Source organism: Lipophrys pholis, assembly GCF_963383615.2.
Source record: "Lipophrys pholis genome assembly, chromosome: 9".
NCBI classification, from domain to species: domain Eukaryota; kingdom Metazoa; phylum Chordata; class Actinopteri; order Blenniiformes; family Blenniidae; genus Lipophrys; species Lipophrys pholis.
Genome location: NC_137639.1, coordinates 18,388,120 through 18,414,194, shown reverse-complemented (window position 1 = coordinate 18,414,194; position 26,075 = coordinate 18,388,120). Strand labels below are relative to the sequence as shown.

Sequence of the window (26,075 nt, the reverse complement as noted above, 5' to 3'; positions counted from 1 at the left end):
GACTTCAAACCAAATCTATATTCTGCTCCCAAACCACCTGCAAACACTTGACCGCCGATTCCTCCATCATTATCGTTGGCCTGGTTTCAAATGGTGCCAGCACATAAAACCAACCACAACCAGTCCGAGTCATTTAGTTGCAGTTCCACTGCAGTTTAGAGCTGGCTGGGCTCCAACCACCACGCTGGGCTAACCTTTGGAAAACACTGAGACCTCCGAAGAATGTGACCATGGTCAATGAAACAGAGAGGGAGAGAGAGGAAGAGGAAAAAGCAAACAAATAGATTATACAGCCCATGGGCTCTGTCAGGGCAAACTTCCCAGATGCTAAATGGGACAGACTGACTGGCTTTTGGCTGCTCGGTTCTTCTCTTTACTATGACAGATAGTTAGGGTAAAAATAACCTGTCAGTGGCGAAAGCACAGTGGGATCCCTCAAAACCCTTCAAGGTGTAAATCCAGTAGTACCAGAAAGGAGACGTGCTGGACTGAAATCCACTGTGGTGAATTGAGAATTATTTCAAGTGAAGATAAAATCAAAGCGATTCCCAGACCGCTTAAGGAGTCATTGAGTTTTTAAACTTTCATCCTTTAAAAACGAGGTCAATTTTTTTTTTTATCATAAATGAAAGAAGTGGCGACATTTACATGACAGGTATTACTCGCAATGATGAACCTAAAGAAAGGTCTCTTCAGCTGCAGAGATTATTCACATTCTTCATTGTGTTTATTGAGCGTCTCTGCTCTCCTGAACCCTGTTGCTCTCGGCAGCATAAGGCTGATTTCAGCGAATGTCGAATACTGTGGACTGGATAGATATTACATGCAACAATGAAGCCACTAACTACTCGTGTTTCTTCTTCTTCTTTCGTCTCCAATCTACTTACATGCAGATTCGCAATTAAATGAATCATATAAACTGTATTGAAAATGTACCAGAGTTGTTTTTTAGAGATCATTTGGACAGTCCCAAAGTGATTTTAAATGCAGCTGTTTCAGTTTTAAGGAATATTTATAGGGATAGTTTTACATTTGAGATATTCAATTCAAACCTTTTATTTGTGTCCATTCGAACTCAGTGATTTGGTCAAGGTTGCAAGATCGAAGCACGTAACTGAAGATCTCAACACTTCATTATCAAACAAAAGGTGCAGTATTATGTCGAGCAAATGGACAGTTAGTGTATCTTGTCAACTCGGTTGAAAACAAAACCTGGCCATATTCTATGTGACCTGTTGAGATGGTCACAGAACCACACGCCGTTGGTAAATCCTCAAGACTTTTGACAAGCCTCGGCACTTCCCTCTCCCACCGTGCCCACTGCACCCACATGACGCAACAGGTGTAACTCCAGACATTCGTGACGGAGGTGAGACTGCTACGCGCTATGATGCAATGATGTACGCACAACACAAACCCAGAGGCTGCGGCCCAGACACACCCATCCCATGCGTACCATGCTGCCATACCCCGCTTCCTGCTGCTTCAGAAAAGACACGTTTGGCCTGAGGGATTTCGGCTCTCTGAAGCCTTCACGCGTTGCTCAGCTGGGAGCTTCCGTGACACAACAGTTGTTCCCTTAATGCTTCCTCCGCACAGTTCAGTGGGTCACCCAAGCTGATACAGTCAGCGCTTCCACCGAGGGGAGGGTCATGCGTTTGTTTCTCTTTTTGCATACGTTTTACAAGAGCAGACTGTAATTTGAGTGAATAAACAGGGGAAGCAGAGAACACAAAGGCAGAGAGAGAAGGTCAGGGTTTGACTTTGCGGGCTGATGCAGAGGCATGTGTGTTTGTCTAAGGTGTGAAGCATTATTACTTGTCATGATGACAAGCCCATAACCGCTGTTATCTCTTTACTCACATTTTGTTTGCGAGAGCAATAAAATCATAAGACAAGCAAAGAGTAAATCTGTGTTTAATTCAAGTTCAGTAGATCTCAATTATGGTGCAAATAATTGTAAAATTACAACTTTGACCACTCCTTCTTGTGACAATGAACAACCCTGACAACAAATCTCACACAGCACGTGCTTTCTTTCTCACTAAATACTCTTCTTTGGTTGAATGTTAGACTATGAATGTTTTTAACACTATAAGATATTTGTTAACATCTATTGTGACCTACAGGCAATAAAAAGCAGAATTATTTTCATGGTAATCAGATAATTTGAATTCAAAATATCAAGTAAGTCCTGATATTTAATGTGTAACTGTCGTGACTGTTGCATGTACGCTTTGACTAAAGCTCACTAAATTCAGGAAGAACTCAGTTCTCTCACTACTTAAAGAAAAGGCATCTCTATGACCCCCCCACTTTTTTTTCTGCTGCATCTTTCATGAAGCTCTCTTGCACCCCCTAAAGGAGGTCAGGCCCACACTTTAAAAAACACTTTTTAAGTATTACACTATTTTTTCCCCCACATCACATTGACTGTAGATATAACTAGTGTGCTGGAAGTAACTAAACTACAGCTGAACTCCAAAACCAGTTAAATGGCAAAATTCTATTCCCATGGAATTAAAAAACAAAATACTTTTGTATTTATGAATCCTAAGAAGTGCACAAAGGTGAAAATACATTTCAAAAAGTCCTACCCAGAGTGAAGCCTGAAGTGTGGAAGCAACTTTGGAAGTTGTCAGTGGTAACCCGCTTTCTCAGGACCGGAATCTGGACCAGGACCGGGATCAGATCACGCCTTCACACCGCCCAGCAGCGTCTCTTGTCAGCTGGGGAACTTTTTGCGTCTCTCCTGTGTGTAGCCAGCCCTGTCTGCGGCGCACAGGGATGCAGTTTGCCGGTTACTTTTGTCCTACTACTGAGGAAGTTGCTGGTGAGTCACAAGATCCCGCCTCCCCCCAAAATACATTCCTCCCTCCCTCCCCGCCTGCCTCCAGCGACTTCAAACGGAGGAGACCAGATCCCTGCAGGGCTCTCTTCTACACTCTTTTCTCTCACATTTAGAAAACTGAGCACAAGTCTTTAAGGTTTTCTGGATTTACTTCAGTTTCTCAAACTTCAGCCACTTTGGCCCTTCTTTACTTTTATTGTTTAATCAACCACTTAATCAAAAAGTTCACATATTTTTTAAATGATCATGTAACTGCCAGATATGAGAAGGGACTAGACTTTTCAAGATTGTGTGTCATGGGTGGATCTTGAGAATTAAAAGGTGAAAGGGCGGGAGGGGACCAAAATTGATGGCAATTTGCCACTAACATCTGTTTCCAAACTTTAAAAATCTTCAATTAATGCATTTTCATTGTATTTTTGTCACGTGTCAATTTATCACATGTACACAGTATTGATGGGATTAGGTGTTTATACAGAGCTTGTGTTTAGATCACTTGCAAAAGCCTCTGGATGCATCCAACACTGAGGTATTCATCTGGGCTGTAATATTCAACAGTATCAACAAGAATGAATATACCCAGTATGTCACAATTCCCAGGGGCGGATCCAGAAAACCTCTAGACATGGGGTAGAGGAGACAGGAAGAGTAAACCTAATGGGCCAGATAATGCTGATCGTCTGTCTAAATTTTGATGACTTAATGGAAATAGGTTTTGATGGTTCAGTTTGTGTATTATTTCCTTCATCGTTCAACAGATGGTTGTTCCGTGCTATCATTAAGCCGTTCATCCAGTTTTTGGTGATCATAACAAGAACAGTACTATCTTTGCATTGTTGATCAACAAATAGTGTAGTAATAATTCACTTTTTTTTTTTTAACAGCAACACACATACAGAAATATCCTCAAAGTAAAATCAAGGACATTTTGAGTTTTTATTGCTTTTAATATTACAAAGATGGCTGACAAAATCAAACAAAGATTGACATCACTTAAATCCAGTGACATATTTTATTTTACCAGGTCAATTATTTCCAAAATTAAATTTAACCACATAAGTTCTCTCGCCTTTTTTTCAGACGTGATATGATGACATATATTTTTATCCAGAGCTGAAACTCAAATTTCAACCTGAATGGAAAAAGACATTGTGTCTGTGACCATCACCCATGCAAGATTTTTTTGGGGGCGGGTACTCTTGATTTTTATTACAATCTGAGAATATACATGTTTAGTTACATAGCGAATAAAAGGGCCAGTAGGTGTGAGTGTGTATAAGCCATGTGGTAGACTGGAATCATGTTCATGTGTACTTTGCCTTTTGCCCAATGAATGAAGTGCAGACAATTCGGTGAATGAATAGAGACTCAACCTCCCAGAATGTCTGCGCTGTCTGTGATGGGAAACGAGCAGAACTAGTAGCAACATGACAGAACGCGAACCAGACGACAATGAGAACAAAACAGATTCAGAACAGTAACACATTCCTCATCCGTGACCTTAAGAGCAACGTTTAAAGCTGTCAGGTTGGAGGACGTAAACGGACAGTCAGAAAACTTTACATTCATGCTTTGAATACATTGCAGAGGTAGTACTTTTTCCTTCTTACTTTTACTTGAGTAAAAATGTCAAATCACTTATTTATAACCTTTAAGGTGAAATTGTGGAGAGTCTCTTGTGGGTGGGTGCTCAGGTCAACCGAGACAACTGATTCTATCGAAGCGATTTTTGTCACGTTTCAGTCAAAGAAACTATTTTAGATACATTGTTTCCATTGAGTTACAACAATTCTGCCTTTTATTGAGAAGGCTTTACAAAAAGCACACAGACGACTCCCTCTCTGAATTAGCCGCGCATTACCAAACAGTTTAACAACAAACGCAGCTGTCGAATCGCACCTACTTATTTACAGTGTAAATCCTTTCTCTCGAGCTCTAACGTTTCATTTTTGTCATGACTCAATGAGTGGGAGTGACGTTTCTTTTCCGGGAGGGCAGCTGGCTGAGGTTTGGTCATACTGTACGTGGAACATCTGATCGTTTGAGTCATCAACTATGAAGTTAATCAGTAAGTGCCCATTGCATTAAAACACACTGCTGTTGACAGAAGCACCACCCTTCCAGATAAATTGTTCCTGAGGGCGCTTTGTTTGCCTTCCCGCTTGCTCGGGCACACCGTCATCACACTATCTCATCAAGTTTATCGCTGAAAACGGCACACAAATCTAGCTTTTGTATGTCCAACTCGCCAATAAATCGAAATAACACATGAGCTACTTTCAAAGGGGACTTTTATTGTCATGGTGTGTTATGGCGCTTGGTCATGGTTTGGGCGAACAAATACCTGTAATGTGGCATTTGCTTAGATTTCTATCGTGTGAGCATTAGACGACTTTATTTTCTCGTCCAAAAGAAACCGCACGGTGGTGCAGTGGTTAGCGCTCTCGCCTCACAGCAAGAAGGTTGTGGGTTCAAATATAGGGCCTTTCTGTGTGGAGTTTGCACGCTCTCTCTCAACGAGTTTTACTACGAGTACTCCAGTTTCTCCCACAGTCCAGAAAACATGCACTGGCATCACTTGTAAAAGAGATTATTAATCTCAATGTGGTTCTCCTGGCTATAAAAAGGATGGTCTTCTTTGGTTCTTTCATTCAACCCAGCAGGTTAAAGTCTGCTCAATTTGCCTCTGAAGTCAGGAATCCAAGCTTTTCTTTTTTTAACTTGCCTCCTCGAAGTCTGAATTCTGACTTCTAGTTGGGTACACATTCAAGGACCTGGATAGTGCATCCCAGAGCTCTGGATTATTCTGGAAGGAAGTCGGTTCTTGGACTAAGAAAAACGAGCAGTGGCTTTTCATAGTAAAAGAAGTAAAAACAATCGGAACTGTGACCTCAATGCTCTTTTATTACTTCTGCTCAATCACACCGAAAAACATCTTGGAACAACAAACTCCCAAGATCAAAAGATAACTTAAAATATTATAAAAAATCCTGTTCTTAATTTTGCTGCAAGAAATATTAGTATAATAGTGTTTTGATGTTTTAACACCAAGTGACTCATACATATAGCTTTGTCATTGTTTTGCAGTAAGTTATGATGTTAATGTAAATTAAATATCATAATGTTTTCATTTGTTCTAATGAAGAGTTAACTTTAACTTTAGGCTTGATTACTTTCCTCACCTCGTCGTGTTGTAATCAACTGGAGCTGGAAAGCTCAGTTTTTCCGAGGAAGTGGTCATTCTGAGCTGCAAGAAAACTGGTCGACTGCCACTACTGAAAGTTGCAGCTTGCAAGAGTTCATTTTTGCACAACAATATATTTATTTCAATGTTATTCTACATAATAATGGCCAAATCAAGACAGTGCGCTTTCTTTAAGATGATCACAAATGACTCTTAGAGAAGAAAGGAACAAAAAAAAAAAAAAAAGATTTCAGACATTAAATATGCTGAAGAATGTTGAATTGACAGCTTTAAATATATGATTGGTGAAAGGATTTCCTTGACTAGAGTGTACAAACACCTTAAAAATCAAAACTCACAATGAATAATTGCTTCTGCACGTAGGAAAAAAAGAGTCCAATGGGAAGCCTGCCAACTACTTATTTAAAGCAACGTTTCAACACTTCAGAATTATATATTTCTTAAAAAGAGATGTTAAGATTACCCCCTCTCACATTTAAATGATAAATAACTGAATATATATGTCAGCAAACTGCTCCGCTTTCTACACTCGTACGTTCTGACAAATAGCGGCGTCACAATCCATCAAACATTAAGCAGCAGATAAGAAGAAATACATGAAACCGATTTTGTCACTCAGGGAAAAATATTGAGGAGGTGAAAAATATGTATATTACACTTGAAAAAGCTCAATTAAAGCACAAATGTCTAAACATGTGACTTGTGTTTTCACAGGGCTGTGATAATTGAAAGCTCTGCTCTGGACTGGTATCGCTCATTTCCCCACAAGCCCCTAATTCTAAATTCTATATTTACACACTGAGGAGTGGTCCTGTCAGACTGTCCAACAAATGAGAGGATATATGTCGGTCAATCTATCAGCTTCCCTTTTCTTCATCCTTTCACGTGGCAGACTTTATCTGTATTAGGTCAGACAAACCTGTCAGTAATGGCTGGTTGAAGAAAATCTACTCTGGAGACGTAATTTTAATGATTCTCTATGCATTAAATGAAAATAGGACGGCTTGAAAGATACTTTGCACCAGAAAAGAAGACAGCAGCTGAATGTAACCTATTTTAACACACTTCACCTTATAAAGTAAAGTCATGTGAACAATGACCATAATGTCTTGAGTGGTTGCCACGCTGTGCTTCATAAAATTCTTGCTACTCCGCAGACCTTCAACTCTTTCCTTGGATGTGTGGTTTTGTAACACCTGAGTGAAATTAACTCTAATGAGCGTCCTGACCCGGAGCACTAGTCTAATGAGGCAATTAAACGGATAAATATCCCGCTTAAGTAATGCTAAGGCGTGTGTCGGTTTTCGTCACATATTATAGCAAGTGGAAACAGTAGCGTGCTGCCATGAAGACGTAAAAAACATTAGAAACTACAGCAGCGTGACGCAGAAAAACTCTCACAATTGGAAAAAGACGCAAGACATCCGTTGCTTCGAATTCAAGGGCACGTGGACTGTTGTCCCGCCTCTCACAGATAAGCTTCAAAACGTGTATCAGAACACCCAAAACGCATTTAATAGTGTGAGCGGTAATGGTTTTAGTATACAGAGCACTTCAAATATAAAGTACATCCTCTAAGAAGCCACCCACTTCTTTCCACTTCACTGTTGTGATCGTGTTGAGGCTACGACTACTCATGACACTATATATATGCTCTCTAAAGTCAAGCGGTGAAAATAAGCACCATATCGGCACTTAATTGTAGACAATTTTATTTTACGAGGTTTTGTGGTTAAGGAACTATAAGCGAGGAATCCCACCCAGGAGAGCACCTATACGGTAAGAGGACAGGACTGTAACAATGCTAATATGCACACATGTTACGAGTTCTAAACTAAACTGGCCCAGTGAGTGTTAAATTATTACATAGTCGACCATAAAACATACTGTATGGTGCTGCGTAATCTGGGTTTTCAAACCCAACAATCTATAGATGACTTTCTACACGGAGAAACATAAACATTAATTTCACACGCTCAGGAAGAAGGTGAGCGTGTTTACCACCACATCGGTCAAATATCAGTCCCACAGCGGACACCGAGAGACAGGCATGCGTATATTCAAGCCGATGGTCGACGTCGAGACACCACTTCACTTAACGCCTGGACTTTGTCGGAGAACCTGGAGAAACTAAAGGCAAAGGTAGAACATGCAAACTTCAAACACAAAGGCCCCCAAGGAAGTGAACCAGGGACATTCTTGCTGGGAGGCGATAGTGCCTGTCCAAGGTGTCGCCTTCAACAGGATCAAATTTGCTCATATAGAAAGTATTTAGTAGCCGTCAGGTAAATGAAGTAAAGTTAAACTGATAATATTTCAATGTAAAGGTTTAGAAGAAGAAGAAGAGAATGAGGCACATACAACTCTCTTAAAACTTCAGTACAGTGCTTACCATGGACAACAATGGCTTTTTTTTAATGGGCTCATTCCTGAGTCAGTCTGAAGTCCTTTTTTTTTTTTTTAACCATAGAATGAATTTTAGGAGCTGCTACTATGATCACAGTGAAGGGACTCCTGGGTCAAGCATTTTTCAGCAGGGCTGGCCAAGCGGCTCAGTGCAGATGACAACCAACCATGGTCAGGGGAGACATACCAAAGTCCTGAGCTCAGCCCCAGTGCAGCAGCCTTAGAATATGTCAGCAGTGTTATTTTTACAGGGCCATTTTAGAAAACCAAATGGTTTTGCATCTGCTCCGCATGGGCATTCCTCCGCCGCTGACCCTGAGCAAACCCCCGAGCGCTCCTGTTGTTGCATTAGCGAGTTACAAGCCCCCGATTTCAAAAGTAGCATTTACTCCTGCTGCGGCTCACCAGGCATTTCACTCGTAATGATAAATACTCACGTGAATTAAACAGCGCGGTCTCCAGTAAGTCAGAACACAGACACTTAACCCATAAAGCCCGCCAGCTGTCTGTGTTTGCCTAGTTAGGCACATGTTGGTGGGTGATTGGATCAGTCAGGGCCTGGCTGTAACCTTCACAGGAATCAGGGTCATTAGACCATCAGACTGATAAACAAGTCGGTGACATAATGTGGAAACACTGATCCCATTCATAGGTCGCTTCACCCACAAAACATTCTGCATGCCAGAAAGATCTCACACATATAAAACAAATTCCTTGCGGTTGGTGGGAGTACAGTGGGCTTCCATGGGGGAAAATGTCTGTTTAGCGGAATATCACTCTCTGTCTTACTGGATTCTTCTCACATCCACAGAGAGATGGGAGTCTGGGTGAGATTAAGGGACTGGTGCCACTGTGGCTTTGTCTTTGTCTCTCCTCTCCACAAAAATATCACGCCAGGAAGTGGATAGTCTTTTTTCCCCCGGGGAGGAGTGGCGATCGCCCTATCCTCTGAGGTCCTGAACTTTTTTTCTTTTTCTCAGAGTGAAGAGATAAACAACTTGAGAGGAGCACAAAGATACTCATATGTATAACATCTCTGCATGGGAGCTAAAACTGCAGTATTTTAGTTGCACCTGCATGATTCACATAAACTCTTTGACCATTTTAAATGACATCAAATAAAATACCACAACATTTCTCGCAGCCTCTTTTGTATCTATTAGCCAGCTCATAAATCAAACTCAGACGTTTGAAGTCCAGTGGAAACACGCAGTCAAGGTTCCTACTGGAAAAACACTAACTTGATACCAATTAGTGTAAACTGTATTCTGCCAAATACTGGTCCTTATTATAATGACTGAAATAATTTGGTGTACCAGCAGTGCAGCCAAAACATATTAGATCACCACTCTTATGATGACCCTTAATTGTTTTGTTTTATTCTTTTCCAAAACAAACCTGTACACAGTTTGGATGGGGCAGACATCAAACGCGCGGCTTTTGTAGATGGATGATCATGATTGTTCTGCATTTGTCTTTGCCATTGAGCCTTATTATGGAACCTATTGTTGGGATGTGAGTGAAGCAAGATAAGGTATCATATTGCTGTTACCTTACATAACCTTGTAATAATACACAAATACCATTTAGGAAATTGTCTGATTAAACATTTCAAATGATCCCACTCATATTACTGTTACAATACCAGAGGTAAATTCTTTTCATTACTGATGCCACATTTAAAACGCCACATCATTCTGCATCTAAAATGTTAGAAGTGCTTGACTGCACCACACCTACTATTACAACACACCATTATCAGGAAAGTGATTATATTTAGTAACTTACTGTTACGTCCAAACAATAACAAGATGATGACATCTACTTAATGCATCATCAGATAATTGTGCTTTGCATTTCAGTTAGGCTCTGCTGTATACCTGGTTTGCTTGAATAGATCGAACAAAATTCTTGTGACATGAAGTTTGATTGAAGGCTGTAAGCACAATAACTTTTGTTGATTTTGTCATATTTATCCAATTTAGAGAACATTTCAAGACAATTTTAAGATAAACCAAAAAACATGTTTTGGATATGTCAGATTTTGGTCAGGTTTACAGTCCAATACTGATTTTTTTGTGTTTTACTTAATTTTATTATCAGGGCACATAATAATGACTTATAAAAAGTGATAAAAGTGTTTTAGAATATCCTTCAATTATACCATCACGTTGAAATGTCCCATTTCTGCTTTTTGAGTGCCCTATAAATTGGTAAACACTTTTTTTGAAATGTTATTATTGTAGCAAATGAAGCCACCACAGTGTGAAAAAGACAGATCTTTAGAAGTACTTTGTGTTTTCCAGTTTGCTTGGTTTTTTTGTTGTTGTTTTTGTCAAATGTCAGCCAACAGTTTACTCATTACAACTTTTAAAATGTATACAGTAGCAGTGTGCTGGTTTTTTCGTAGATAAAAAAATATATAATGGCTATAATTTGGCCACTTTTTTGGAAGATCCTTCTCATTTTGTCCTGTCTGTCTCCTGTCCCTCTCGTTTTTACTAGTACTAAATAAGTAGCAGAGCTGAACTTGTACCATTACTGGTGTTTGTTTTTCTCTATCATTCATATCAAATTTTCATGCAATTTTGTCACTTATGCAGTTAAAAAAAATAAAAAAGACACAAATGAAGGTCAATTTTTTTGCACTTTTGAGCAAATGTGATTTTGAGATTTCTTGAAAAAAAAAAAAATTATAAATGAAAAAGCAGCCTCAAAGTAAGGAATAGGATCATTCCTACAACATTTACTTTCTCTTGAGTTCAAACTTTTTTAACTCTGTGTGCAACACTGCCCCCTGGTGTTTGCACGCGCCTAACATGCTGCATACACTATTCTTTTCTATTGAAAACACAACTGTTAACATAAAAATTTCAAAAACGTGTAATTTATAAAACTAGACTGAATTTAATCACAGTGAAACAGACCGTCGTTTTTCTTCTATTTGTATTTTCAGTGTCGGTTTGAGCGCGTGTCGAATCTGCGGAAGTGAAACGACTAACAGGTCGGATGCAGGAACCACGTGTTCAGCTCCCAGGAAGCTGTAGTGCTGCTTGTGTTTGTTGCTCCCTTATAATTCAGTATTTTGCTTTGTTTTGGGCTTTTTTTTTGAGGTCGTAAATATCGTCCTGACATGTCGTCGTTCAGGAAAGCTCTGAAATCCCGCCAGAGAAATCACCATGAAAGATCTCAGGTAAGCGATTCGGTGTTTTGTTCACCAGCGTGCCGGCTGGCTAAAACCACGCTAGTGGAGATCTCGTGAACATATAACCTCGTGTTTTTGTGTTAATAATATGTTCTTTTCTCCGACCAGCCCGGTTTCAGAAAAAACCTGGGGTTGTTGGAGAAGAAGAAGGACTACAAGCTCCGTGCAGAGTGAGTAAATGCATGCCTGAGGGATAAGTTCCATGTTTTCTTTAAACCCCTAATGCCAGTGGAAGGATGACAACTGATTTAAACTCAATCTGTTTATTCAGTGAGTACCACAAGAAACAAAACACCCTCACTGCTCTTCGAAAGAAGGCTTTGGAGAAGAATCCAGATGAGTTTTACTTCAAAATGGTCAACACCAAACTGCAGGTAACCACTGCATCGTTACTATGATCATGTGTTGTTTTGACTAAACATGTCATGAGTGTCACTATTGGATTCTTCTGATTCCTTCTGGAGCTTCTGATTCCTGTGTTTGTGTTGACAGGATGGAGTTCACACAATAAAACGGCCTACGGAGGAGGTGGAGGTGACCGAGGAGCAAAAGAAAGTGATGAGGACGCAGGACATTAAATATGTAGAGATGAAAAGGGTTGCGGAGACTAAGGTGTGTTAAATGGGGGATATTGTCATGGGTGTGTATAGACTTTGTTCAGCCGCAGCATTCTGCACACGTTCCTTTTTACATTGCAAGCTATGAAAACACTTTCACACTTTACACTCCCGCCACATGTGAATAATTGGCTTATATTTAAGTTACAATATAATATTTGCCATGCTTGACAGTGATCCTCTCTGACCAGGCTTTGGCGTGTCGCTTTGTGTGATGGCATACGAGTTTGAAACTTGTCATCAGCGCAACCTGTACAATTTTAAAACACGAGTCCTCCCAACCTGATAACAACTTCTTCAAAATGTAACAGTAGAGCATGCTGATGAAAAACAAGGATTCATTAACATGTTTAGAATAAATATTCAACACATTTAAACAATAATACGCCACAGATTTTTATTTTTTACACAGGCAGTTCGCTGCTTGTTTACTAGGAAGGCACTGCCACTTAAGTTCGCGCTTAAAATGTTTCAATTCGAGTCCTTGTCTAATTGTGAATTAAATCAGGATCCATTGCTGGCAAAGTACTCCTGCCGACCTTTAGAAAACTCTCATCGATATGAGAAGTACTGTATTTTCCGGACTATTGAGCGCACCTGGATATAAGCTGCAGGATCGTAGTAGCAGTATAAATAATGCTGAAGATCTTGACTTTGGCGCCCTTTAACCTATGTATTTGTGTATAAAATGTTTATTTATTGTTTTAGAAAATTGAGAGAATGAAAGCAGAGCTCCATCTTTTGGACGCCGAGAGCAAACAGAATAACAAGCACATGTTTTTTGTGGATTCTAAAAAAGAAGGTAAATAATTGATCCGGTGAAAAAACATTTAGATTTACCAACAGCAGAGAATCTCAGATTATGTCTTGTGTGTGTACGTGCGCCCACAGTGAAGTCGTTTGACCTTGCACGCCACCTGGACACGGCTCCTGAGCTGGTGGACAGAGTGTACAACAGGCCAACTCTGAAAACTCTGGAGACGAAAGCCATCCAGGGAGCCGTAACGCCTCGCGTTATTGAGGTCTGTGGTCATAATCAATAAAGATCTCTCTCTCTCTCGCTCTCTCTCACAAAATTTTTAAATTACAATAGTATGCAAGTTAATACATTGATTACAAGTGTTTTTGTTTTATTTTTCGATGTACTTGTAGAAACTGGCAAAGCAAAGGACGCACCAGTATAAGATCCTTTCCCAGAGGATTGACAGAGAGAAGAAAATGTACGTCATCTCTCAGAAAATCCAGACCCGCAAAGATCTACAGGTGAGCCGAGAGGAGATCCTGAGATTTATCAGCATCATAGATATCTTCATTCCTACATTGTTTTTTTTTTGTTTTGTTTTTCTCCTCACGCTTCAGGACAAAGTCAAGAAAGTGAAGGTAAAAAAGGAAACGCCAAACAGTGCAGCCATCTACAAGTTTGAAGCCAAGAGGAAACGCTGAGAGCGAAGTCATCTGTTATTAGGATGTGTTCGTAATGAACTTCTGCCACGTGGAACCAGACAGCTGTAATCACAGTGGAGACGAACGAGCAATGTTGTTCGCTCATTGTTGCAGCTGCAGAGATTTGTACATATTTATCTAAGACTTAGTTTCTTTCAAATAAAGATCAGAAAGACACAGAGGTTGAAGTGGTTAATTCACAGTGATGTTGTGGTTCACATGGTTCTTTTTTTATCCATGGGGGTGGGGGGGTGGGGGTGGGATGACGAGGAACATAATTAGTGAAGGGTTTTCTCAGCCTGCATTTAAATGAGGGATCCAGGACTACAAATGATATAGGCAGATGTTTATATGTTGTCCTTTTTAAGTAATCAGAGCTCTAATTTCTATGTCTACATTTTATCAAACCAGCGAACATGGATGTTCACTTGTTAATTTCTTCCTGTTTTCTTGCACATCAATAATGGAAATGCAGAGTAGCTGTTCCAAACAGAAGGCATGTTGTTGTGTAAGTGCATTTTCAAACATAGTCCTAACCCGATTTTCTTAATAACCCGTGAATAAAATTGTACTTCTCAGTAGTTTATAGGCAACTTTGATTTGAACATATATATGGTGAACATCGCATCACAATAAGAAAATTTAAAGCTATAAATTGCTAAGTGGCGTTTATTCTGACAATAGTCTGAAAACAATCCAAAACACAACATTGCAGAATTTTAGTGTTGTAATGGCAGCAGGGCTGCTGGTTGGGCTTTGGGGCTTTTCTGTGGAGTTTGGGAGGAACCAGAAACCTGGAGAAGATCCACAGTCCCACAAATATTCCCTTTATCTTTTGGTTGTAGGTGTGAATGTGTGTGGTGGACTGTCAGTGTGTTTGCTCTGTGCTGGACTGACAATCGATCCCGGATGTTCCTGTAAATTTGTTGATTTTGAAATTGCCTTGAGGTGTAAATATGAGTGTGTGTGGTTTTCTGCCTCTGTGTTTGCTGTTTGTGATCAATTACATTCCTTGCACATTATAATTACAATACAACAAATACAACTTGGTTCTAAAAAAGTGAGTTAAACTTCCTGAAAACCTTAATTGCAGCGCTTGTCCGGATCCACCTTATTGTCCCTCTTGTGCCTCCACTAGGGGGCATTATTGCGCTTTGTGACACTTTGGGAAAGCGACGCGTTGCCGTCTTAAAAACATTGAGAGCAAAAATGCAGTCCGAGCTCGATCCTGGAAGTTAATAATCTGGCCCGATACCGAGATTTTGCACTCAGATTATTGTAAAAATCCGTTTGACTTATCATTTTGGTGGAATGACTTTCAAACAAGCATCTGACTTTGGTGACAGTGAAACATATTTGACATCTCAAATCATTCAAACTGATAATAAAACCACCAAACTGGCTTAAATCAATTCCAGGTTGTTCATAAAAGCACAAATTTCATTCAGGTCACAAACTTTTATCAGTCATGTGAGCCAATAAAGAAAAATTAATCTCTTCAGAGTAAATGCATCTGAGTTCTTGAAACTGATGCAGTGCGGCCTGGCAGTTGTGCTTCATGTCTTGGACTCTTGTGTGGTGGAGACGCAGGTTCAGCAAAGCCCTCACAGCCTCTGAAGGACACATCTTTGTTGCGGCCCTTGACTTTGAACGCACACCTTCACCGGGGCCCCTTTCCCCCCCCTGTCACAGCAGGGTAGACACAGCTGCAGCTAATAGAATTAAATAGGGTTTAGGTGTCAGTTATCAGGCATCGATAACAATACATCTATTGTCAATGCTTGCTCATTAGCTCACTTTAATCAGAATTACCCATTATTAATTGTATTAGCTGCAGCTGTGCTTATGAAAGACATCTCTGTTAAAAGCCTCCCTCCAGAGGCAAATTGTTACAGCTCCGTCCTCGGAAAGTTTATCTGATAGTATCTTAATTAGTATGAGGCAGCTTTAAACTGTTTCTGGCAATCAAGTGTTTCAGTATTTATCGTGACCAGATAATTTTTCACACTCTAGATTAGAAAACATGCAGTGATGTGTCATTCTTTTTTTCAGTAGAAAAAAAGAAAAGAAAAAAAGAACAGATGTTAGTAACATTAACAATTTGTCTGTCTGTTCAGGTGTCCCATTCATTTCTGAATGTCTGTGAAGCCGTATGTACATATCCACCACACAGCAACTACAACAGACAAATGCAAAACTGCCATTTTTAATTTCACTATTTATACCCGTGAATCTCTTGATGTGACAGCGCGGTTTCTTTTTTTTTTTCCTCTTAAAAAAAAAAAAAAGCTCTGCCATTTCCCCATCTCTGCCTTCACATTTAAAGAGCTCACACTGTGTTCTGCTAATTAGACATCTCAGGAAATGTGTGTGATTGTGCTGATCAATTTATCTGAGTGGGATATGGGAGCAGAAACACATTGCGATGCCTCCCTGTGCTCAAGTAACAAGTCCTTGGTGGTCAGTTTTTGTTTGGTCCAGTGAAGCTGGTACAGTCGAGATTTGCTCGCTCCCAACTGTACTAAGAAACTCCAGCTCTTTTTTTTATTTGTTCTTTTTTTTTTTTCATTAACCTCCGTGTGAACTGGCTATATGTGCATGTGTGCTGCCTTCCCCTCAGCCTATAGTGTGGAATAGACTGAAGGCCTGGCAGATCACAGTGACCAGGCTTGATTGATCATTGTGGCGGCAGCAGCTTCATAAACAGAGCCCATCCATCAGCCTCTCCTGGGAGAATGTGCAGGCGAAGAAGAGAGCGAGTGAGCCAGGCCGACGTGTCACCAGGCGTATAGTGAGAGGTGGAGGGACTACACTGGGGGCCTTGGCCCGGACACTGCTGACCAGAGCAAAGGTGAGCTGAACGAGTCTGTGTGCCAAAGCAGAGAAAATCGTGACCGGGGCACGACATGTTTGGTTTAGTTGCTCCGCTTTTAAAAGTAGGTACACAAATACCAGCTGTAAAAGCCTGCAGCACTTGAATATTCTGTCAATTAAGATTCATTTTAAATGTATGTAAATGCATCCAAAGGTAAACAGGTGTTGCAAACTTATACAGTATATGTATGCACGGATGGACCTCATTGAAAGTCACATATGGCCAAACAAGTTGCCTTCATTTAAAAGTCAATCCAGGACAGCTTTGGAAACCTCAGGTTCAGCAGTTGTAAATATCATACCAATAAGAAACAAGGATTTTTATATTTTTTTACCGTTTTTTGAAGAAGTCTTGGGTAATTTTACCTGATCTCCTTTGACATGATAATCGTAAGCTCGTAATTATCACAGAAGACACAAATAGTTGAAGTACATTTACCTTGAAAGAGCAATAGCACCATATCTGATATGCACCTTACGGATAATAACTAACTAAACAGTGTGGATAACGAGTCAAATATATTGTACTTTTTTGAAATTACCACATTATGATACAGGACATTGGTCTTTAGTGGACTGGGTCTGTCAATAGGACTGTTAAAAACCAGAATGAAAATTCTCATATTTTGAAGATCTAAATGGGAAAATATGTATGACGTTGGTCAGTTGGACACTTTACAACTGATTATATTACATAAAATGGCATACATAATACTTCATTCATCCAATTGACTACTGGGCTAATGTCAAGCCGGTATAGTAGAGGGACGGATGGATTGCATATAATGTTTATGTTTACGATCTATTTGAAGTTACAATGTTTAAAAAAAAAAAAAGAATATTTCTATTGACTTGCCTATCAATAGTTAAAATGCAACAACAGGTTACCAGTTAAACCTATACAGTATAGGCATGCATTGATGTATTTCTGCACAAGTCACATGAGGCCAGACAAGACCCTTCAGTTGCCAGTGTTTGACCACTCTTGTCTGAATTTTGTTGCACCCAATACATGAATGAATCAGGCCCACTTATCCCCCCCCCTCCCTCTCAACCCTCCCTGCCCCCTGTTATTGCGTCACTTTGCTGGGAGAGCGTGCGTGGACAGGGACCCTGGGGCCTACTGTCCATAAGCGGAGGGGGTGGAGGTCGTTGAGGAGAGCCCAGGGGTCAAAACACTGTGTGCGCAGTTCCGGGACCCCTATCTGACAATGCCGACCGAGCACAGATGAGCCACTGTTTCCTCCTCAAGCTCGCCTTTCATTCCCCCCAGCGACGGGGCTGTTTCGCCGGGGTGCAGCGGCAGGCCTCAGGGGTGGGCAGAGGGTGACCTTCTGATATTAAAGATATAGACAGGCATTCCACTAACGTCAAAAACCTCATTTTATTTGACTACATGCACAGGCCATCCTGTCCCCAGCACACACACCATCTCTAAAGTTAATGACCCTTGAGGTTTGTTAACGTAAAGTCTGTTTTGGAATGAGGCCCTTCACTGTGTGGCAGTCACACAGCTGCAGGGTATGACATTGACCCTGATATGTGGTAACTGAGAGGGAAAGTGCAGTCTGGTTAAAAGGGGGTAAAATACAATGGATTTCTGTTCTCTGTTTTGTTAACAGAAAAACGATGACACATTAGTGACTCATTAAGCAAATACGTGTTTTAAAAAAAAAATAAAGTTCAAATCCTGAGAATAAAGAATGATCAAAAAATATTATTCATGGCATTAATAGCACATTATAGCTGTCAATTTAATTCCCCCCACTGAATTTGCAACAATCTCTGATACGAGTTGTTGACTTGCACGTAGCATACATTGGATTGACTTTACTTGAGATTTCCGCCACAATCACAATACAAGACGTAAGCCAAAATCATATTTCATTTTGTATCTCCTGATTGAAACGTTGAACCTTAAAAGTACTCCTTCAGAGCTGATTTATCAGTAACCACAATGGATTTAACCTGGTACTTGATCTTTAAAAACCCCACTGCTGCAGCTCCACCAACCACATTCAATATCACAGCTCCAGAGCCGGTATACTGAGCTGAGGTTAAGGATGGTTAAGGACAGTACTAATCGATCCCACCCAATTACTGAGAACTGGCGACTGAGAAGTGGGGAGAAGAGAGAGGTAGCCCGGGGTATCAGTGTTGGGAGGGTATCTTCCAATGTGAGGGGTGGAGGAGGGCTAGTGAAAGGTAGTCTTTATCTGTGGATCCCCCTCTCCTTTAACTTGAAGCTGGGTGTCATGGGGCTTTTGAAGTAGTGGAAAGAGAGGTGGGACAGAAGAGGGGGAGGTAGATGGGGAGGAGGGGGTGCGGCGTGCAGGCCGGGGATCTCTCTCTCTCTGTCTCTCTCTCTCTCTCTCTCTCTCTCCATGCCAGGGGGAAGCTGTCTGAAGGAAAATCTTTGCAGCCTTGACAGTGCCCCTGATGTGCATGCATTCTTGTGTATTTGTGGGTGAATATTTGGGTATCTATGTGTGCCTCAGCATGTTTGTGTGAGTATGCATGTGTGCCTGAGCTCAATGTCTGGCTCATGCAATGAGCTGGGGATCACAGAGCCTCCTTTTTAAATTGCTGCTAATGAGCCCTGGCTGGCGAGAGGTACTCGAATTGATTAAATTTGCATGGGAGCCTAAATCATGACAGGGGCCTCATACTTGTGCACCCCACCTCTGGGTGCGCACACACACACACACACACACACACACACACACACACACAGAGCACCCCTTCTACGCTTCCCCCAACCACCTCCACCACCACCACCTCAAACCTACAGGGGGTATGTCTCTGCAGGAGAGAGGGCCAGGATAGACCAAGGGGGAGGGTGAGTGCATGTGTGTGTGTGTGTGGTGTTGAACAGGGCGTGGAGCGCACCCATCTGCCCCGGTATTACTGTCAGTCCATCATTCAGGGGAATGCCAGGCGCCTGCCTTGGGGACGTGTTCATTACGCTTTAACTACCGGATCTGTCCTTGTCTCGCAGCCTCCCTGTGTCATTGTCTGCCTGAGATTGCGTGTATGTATATTTATGCAAGTGTCTGCTTGCATCACAATTGAATGCACCCTGTTCACTTATGCGAGGAGGGATTTTTGTGTGTCTTAAACCTGAGTGACATCATGAGATGCTGGACTGTTGAGTTTCATATGGTAGCTTTGAGCGTTCATAACTATTAATTGCATTAATTCACTCTCTGTCTTTCAGTTTCCCTCTGTGTCTAACACACATACACACTCTCTTAATGATGTGCACTTTTTCTCTCTCAAATTTGTTGCTGTTGCTGATGCTCACCTCTCTAATGGTAACTACGTGACGGTGCGTGATGAGAGCTACTTTGTGTGCACGTGTGTCTCAAAACCGCAACGACTAGCAGCGAGATATTGAGCATGTGTGTGTGTGTGTGTGTGTGTGTGTGTGTGTGTGTGTGTGTGTGTGTGTGTGTGTGTGTGTGTGTGTGTGTGTGTGTGTGCTGGTGGGGGACAGTGCTCATGCGTGGTTAGCCTGGGTGATTGCAGTAATCAGATGGGGGTGTTAATCAGAGTTTGTTCGTCAGTGGCCTGATGAGGGGCGATGAGGGCCGCTGATTGTAATGTGATGCTTCGATTGGTTACAGAGACAAACCGCCAAGAGAATCATTATCATACCATACACTTTATCCCCCCCCCTTCTACTTTTGCAACACCACGACAGAGTACCAAAGTGTAAACAAACAAGCAAAACATCACACTTCTCTATGCATGGACATTTGTCACCGGGAAGATGTAGACTCAATTATTATTTTTACAGGATGTTCTCATTCCAGTGGACACACTGACGCACGGTGACATGATGGGGCATATATCACTATTTAGGTGGCAGTGTCACCCCTATTGAATAACCCGAGCTGGGGGAAGAATGTGTTGAGGTTAGAGGGGAGAAGTGCGTTGGCTGAGAGAGAAGGTTTGGGGGTGGGGATGTAAATGTGACCCCATGGTTTATAGCACCGTCTCGCCACAGACGGGCTCGCATCGAATCTTGTTCCCCTTTTCTTTTCTCCTTTTCTCTTTTTTTTTTTACACTTGCAAAGAGGGGGTGCTGGCGCTATTATGGCTGCCTCATCAGCCAAGTCCCTACAAGGGCTGATACAAATTAATTAACCTAATTAGGGGCTGTGATTGCGGGTGTGATTATAGGGGCTGGAAGGGAGGGAGGAAGGGACGAGGCAGAGAGGGATATTTCATGGAGGTGGGGGAGCGCTGGCAGCCAGGGCTCAGGCAATGATGAGCCGGGAGGTGTGGGAGAGGAGCCAAGATGCTCTGCATGGCTAATGAACAACACTGGCTTTAAAAACCCATCCCCTTTCTGTATTAAACCTTGTATCTTGAGCCTTGTATCTACATCAGTTTTGTTGTTTTTCATGATATGGAAAATTTGGACTTCAATCTCGTATTTAGACTTTAAGTTCTTACCAAACACACCGTTGTGAAGGTCACACTGCTCTGACATTGGATGAGGTTAGGCGGAGTCTATATAAACTACTATATAAACTGGAGCCGACTAAGAAAATAACATATATGGGTCGGAGTTCAGTTCGAAGCAGAACATTTCACCTTTTTACATTCCCCGCATCTCTATAGATGTAATTTCATAAAATGCAAGTGATTCACTCTTTCTCAACTTCTGTTGCATCTTATTTGAGTTGTTCATAACCTTGATTGCGAAAAAAAACCCAATAGAAAATAAAATTAGATTTTTTTTTTATTTGACCAAACCGGCATCCAGATTCATCTACAAAGCTGTGGTTTGCCTTTTGTTGATGTTCTGTAGTATCCTGCTGCATTGAGTGCAGCGCTGCACTGCCTATTGTTCACTTTAACTGTACTCCCCACAAGGAACTGAAATACCCTCTGGGAACGCACATATAGTCACACACATGCATACAAGCTCACACAATATCTCTTCCTTTTGCATGCACAACCAATCGTGGTTCAACTTCTGATGCACAGACTCTCTGCCTCCTTCTCTCGCAGAGCCACGCAAGCACACTCCAGATGAGCAATATTTAAATCTCCTTCTATTTGTATTGGATACAGAACAAAGATATTCTTCAGACCGAAGCAAAATGTGGTTTCTTGCCGGCATCAGCAATTCTAATGTTTCTAATGAGTTGGAGGAGAAGAGGAGAGACTGGAAGCAGTAAGGTATCAGTAAATAAAAAAAAAAAAAAAGGAGTCACAAGCGAAAGAGGAGGAAAAACCAGAAAAGTTCCTCAGAAGTGCAGTTTGGGGCGTCTGCCTTCAGAAAAGTGCATTCAACCTGTGCCAGCATTGTCCACTGATTGCAATGTCACCTTTGAATGCCGTTGCTGTATCTGTGCCATACTAAGCACGTGGTGGATTGTGGCATTTGATTTCCAAGGTTGTGCCTGCAACCCATCTCTCTCTCTCTCTCTCTCTCTCTCTCTCTCTCTCTCTCTCTCTCATCTCTCTCTCTCTCTCTCTCTCTCTCTCTCTCTCTCTCTCTCTCTCTCTCTCTCTCTCTCTCTCTCTCTCTCTCTCTCTCTCTCTCTCTCTCTCTCTCTCTCCTCTCTCTCTCTCTCTCTCTCACATTGATAAGGAGGTATTATATCACCACTCTAATCTTGAGCTTGTTTGGGGAAAAAAAGAAGCAATTTTTGTATTCCACTTCCAAATAGTCTGGAACCCCATCATATAGGGGCAACATACATCAAGCCTTTTCATCTTTCTGGAGGGTAAAAAAAATAACTATGAAAAAGAAAGTCCAAAACATGAGATTTAAAGGCAAAGTTCCATTTTTGGGGGACACAAGCAACCTTCTATTGAAGCTTGAATTCAAAACTGGCAAAACCAGCTATTTGGACTCACATGAAAACATTTCCCATCTCTAATGGTTTTGCTTTGACCTGTTATATCTTATCCCTTTATTCCCAACAAATCCTGATGTAACATGGATGTAATACTCTTTGCGATGGCTATTGGCATGAAAGTGTCAGCGCTTGTCAAAATGTATTCCACTAGCCCCCGGGGCAAAGATTGCACAGGGGGCAATGATGCACCCTCTTAATTAAAGAAGCCAAACAATTAGCTTAGCTAACAAAAGCATGAGGAAAGAAAATACACTCGAGTCCCAAAACATTCCATAAATATGGGAGAACCTAAGATCTCGTGGGGAAACTAGAGCTTACAGGAGAAAGAGTCCAGGGAACCTGACGAAGAACAACCGGCAAACTGGGCAAGTAGCACATTTATACACACAGGGAGTTGAGAGACAATGAGGCACAGCTGACAACAATCAGTTGTAATTAGGTGAGGTAAGGGCGAACACAAGAATCCACATTGAAGCAATGGACATGAGGGAACACTGGGGGCAACAGGATGAGAACAGAAAACAGGGAAAAAGACAACCGGAGGAACAATTTTCAAGTTTCACAACTTTGCCATTCCTTAAAAATTGTCTGGAAATGGCGGTGACGAGCCCGTCCTTGTCTGTCGATGTTAACTAATGTTATTGTCAAGTGTCTTTACTCCAGTGTCACATTCATTGTTACAAAAAAAAAATGATTTTGTAAATTGACGAGGAGAATAAAACTTAGAGTGACGGGGAATAAAATCAAGTATCAGGACATTCACTTCAATTTGTTAAGAAAATTTAATTTTATAAAGTTGATTTATTATATTTTATACCCAATGTTATGTTGGGAAAACAAAATATTGTTATTAGTTTTATTTACTTTATTTGCTAATGTCAATGTGGGCTATGGTCTTTTCATACTTACAACAGAAATTAGAGCATCACAGACAAAAACAGAACTCGGAGCTGTGCAGCTACAGTATACAGACAATCCAAGGTTCTGTGACGTGTGTTGCTGGAATGGGTGGTTTTATTTCTGAAAATGCGGATCTCACCCCACACATTTTGAAACTCTGTCTCAGCTATTCATGGCATATTAAACTTTTAATATAATACAAGAGTTTTAAAATTGTTTCATCATCATTCTATGGCAGTCTTGATTTTAGCTCATGAGCTTTTACCCTTGCAGTCCTAAATATTTAGGTGTCAATAATAATAAAAGTCCTCAGGCATACAAGTGAAACATTGCAGCCACAATGAAAAATCCATTGGTTGATTGGAGTTAAAAGAAGAATTAATACCAATCGCAATAATCAGAAATGAACACAAGAAAAGCTCATCTTCACACACTGTTATTCTAATGAGGTGTTATGAATGCTGGTATAGCCCAACCTTCCTCACTTATTCTATGTTTCATTAACCATTTAAAATTTCTGAAAAGCACGAGAACCAGCGTGAAGCATTTGTATTCCATATGCATAAACAGGAGGAAAACCGTCACAAGGGAGGTGATGCTCAGACTGGGAATCTGTGTGTGTGTGTGTGTGTGTGTGTGTGTGTGTGTGTGTGTGTGTGTGTGTGTGTGTGTGTGTGTGTGTGTGTGTGTGTGTGTGTGTGTGTGTGTGTGTGTGTGTGTGTGTGTGTGTGTGTTGTTGCGGAGGGATTCTGGCGATTACTTAGGCCTTTGAGAAGCCCCTGTCTTCTGGCACCAGTACTCCAGTCTCACTGATAAGCATGAGTCCTGTCAGACGGAAGGTAAATACGGCACTTAAGGATTCCTCTCTCATTCTGTAGTCACACTTACACTTTAATTAAAGCTGGGAGAGAGAGAGAGCGAGAGAACGAGAGAACAAGGGAGAGTGATAGCCCAGCAATGAGCCGATGCTATCAGGGGGCAAGGCAGGTGGAGGAATGTCTGAGATCTGGCAACCAACCTGTGTGTGTGTGTGTGTGTGTGTGTGTGTGTGTGTGTGTGTGTGTGTGTGTGTGTGTGTGTGTGTGTGTGTGTGTGTGTGTGTGTGTGTGTGTGTGTGTGTGTGTGTGTGTGGGTGGGTGTGTGAGAAGAGAAGAAGAACAATACATTACATGTTAAAGCACATGCATATATGCACACCCCGGTAAAACAGTTTTTGTGTGTTTGTGCATGTGCAGGGAGCTTTACGTTGCGCTCCCATCTAAACAGCTGTAGCAAGGCTCCTATCAGATATTTATAAGCGGCTCATGAATATGGATGGGCAGCGAGATGGGACTGATGTTTGTCCTCTAAGAGGGGATGAAAGGAGAATGTGCTCCCTTCCCTGAGAGACCCAGTCAGGGCCGTTAACAGAGCAAGGGATGGGAGCTCTATATTGGGAGTATGAGGATTGTAGTGGGTGCCGGTGGTCTGGGACAGATGGCAAAATATAATGAAATGTGATTTGGATACTCAAGGCAAAGTGTTTTTCTTATGGGCGACCAAATTTAAAAAAATTATTAGTGTATTAACACTGTATTAACACTGCTGTAAGATGTAGTTTGTTTGTTTGTTTTTCCAAGCCACATTATCCATTCAAGTAGTTGTTTTTCTAATTGTTAGATGTTTGCAATCATACCATCATACCAAGACACTGTGTCACTATCACAAAATGTTAAAGAGTTTTTGATCAAAACAGTTCACCTCTACTAACTATTTGCTGTTTGGGCTTTTTTCTTTTTTTTTTACCATTCTTGGTACAAAGGTCCCATTCGATTTTCAGACCAATAAAAATCTGTCCAGGGTTGAGACTCTATCATGCTCTCAAACAATATCATCACTACATTTACCCATTCACTCACACATACTCACACACCAATATAGTGTTTCATCATTTCGCCTCAGGAAACTTTTACACCTGGAATGGATGAGTCTGGGATTAAATAGGGGATCTCACGATTGAAGGCTAATCCACAATTTGATCTGAGTCAATGCAAGGCACCTCAATCTTAACCTTCAGGTAAAAATACTAAATGCAATAAAATAAGATTGACAAACTTCTAACAGTCAATGTGACATTGTATCAAAACTTTTTCACAATACAAATCACTGTGTCTTCTTTGTTGTTCTGCATGCTGGTAGGCATACTATTTAAAAAATTATCAGGATGTTGATGTGGCTGTGGATGTAGAGTTTATTTTTAGAGTCATTTTTCCATATGGATAAGAAAATGAAAATTAAACAAGACATAGATTCCACAATTTCTTCCGAGATTCTCATCTTTCCCCCAAATGTCAAATTGTTATTGTACAAAAGAATATTGTTATTTTACAAAACACGTCACACGCCTTCATCAAAGACTAATGATGCTCCTGATCAACAGCAGTCACTCTGATTCCCAGCGCCAAACATTTGGTCTGGAACATGCATCGCTGACCTAAAGTGTCCACTGTAGAGGTCACCGCACTGAGAGACAGGATCGGAGGACAGCGAGCATGGGGGCAAGCAGAGGCACTGTACTACAATGTACCTTTCAATGCTAATCACTGAGTCATCTATCAGAGCTAATACATGGGCGCTAAGCAACCTGTACATGCATTAGACCTCGCCAATTACCATAATGGGCTGGTTTTTTAATATGGCTAATAGGCTGGCACGA

The 26,075-nt window shown here is 41.1% G+C and overlaps 2 protein-coding genes across 3 annotated transcripts in view; one reads left to right on the top strand and one right to left on the bottom strand.

Moving 5' to 3' along the window:
* The window catches only part of fhl3a (four and a half LIM domains 3a), a 32,728-nt gene extending 29,945 nt beyond the window's left edge, over positions 1–2,783 (bottom strand). For both annotated transcript variants that reach the window (XR_013935598.1, XM_080470858.1), the window contains exon 1: positions 2,598–2,783. The gene's annotated coding sequence lies outside the window, so the exon portion shown is untranslated. The remainder of the gene's footprint in view (positions 1–2,597) is intronic.
* An 8,681-nt stretch (positions 2,784–11,464) lies between these two features.
* utp11 (UTP11 small subunit processome component) lies at positions 11,465–13,932 on the top strand. The gene is made up of 8 exons (XM_080471988.1): positions 11,465–11,655; positions 11,776–11,837; positions 11,939–12,041; positions 12,160–12,279; positions 12,993–13,086; positions 13,176–13,306; positions 13,437–13,547; positions 13,644–13,932. The coding sequence occupies exons 1-8, from the start codon at positions 11,596–11,598 to the stop codon at positions 13,725–13,727; spliced, it is 765 nt and encodes a 254-aa protein (XP_080328114.1). The 5' UTR covers positions 11,465–11,595; the 3' UTR covers positions 13,728–13,932.
* The last annotated feature ends 12,143 nt before the right edge of the window (positions 13,933–26,075 follow it).

Bases quoted from the DNA above. Each gene is read 5' to 3' on its own strand.
- utp11 (XM_080471988.1), top strand. From the start codon at position 11,596: ATGTCGTCGTTCAGGAAAGCTCTGAAATCCCGCCAGAGAAATCACCAT. The intron at 12,042-12,159 runs GTAACCACTGCA...TTGTGTTGACAG, and splicing joins TGGTCAACACCAAACTGCAG to GATGGAGTTCACACAATAAA. The intron at 13,307-13,436 runs GTCTGTGGTCAT...ATGTACTTGTAG, and splicing joins TAACGCCTCGCGTTATTGAG to AAACTGGCAAAGCAAAGGAC.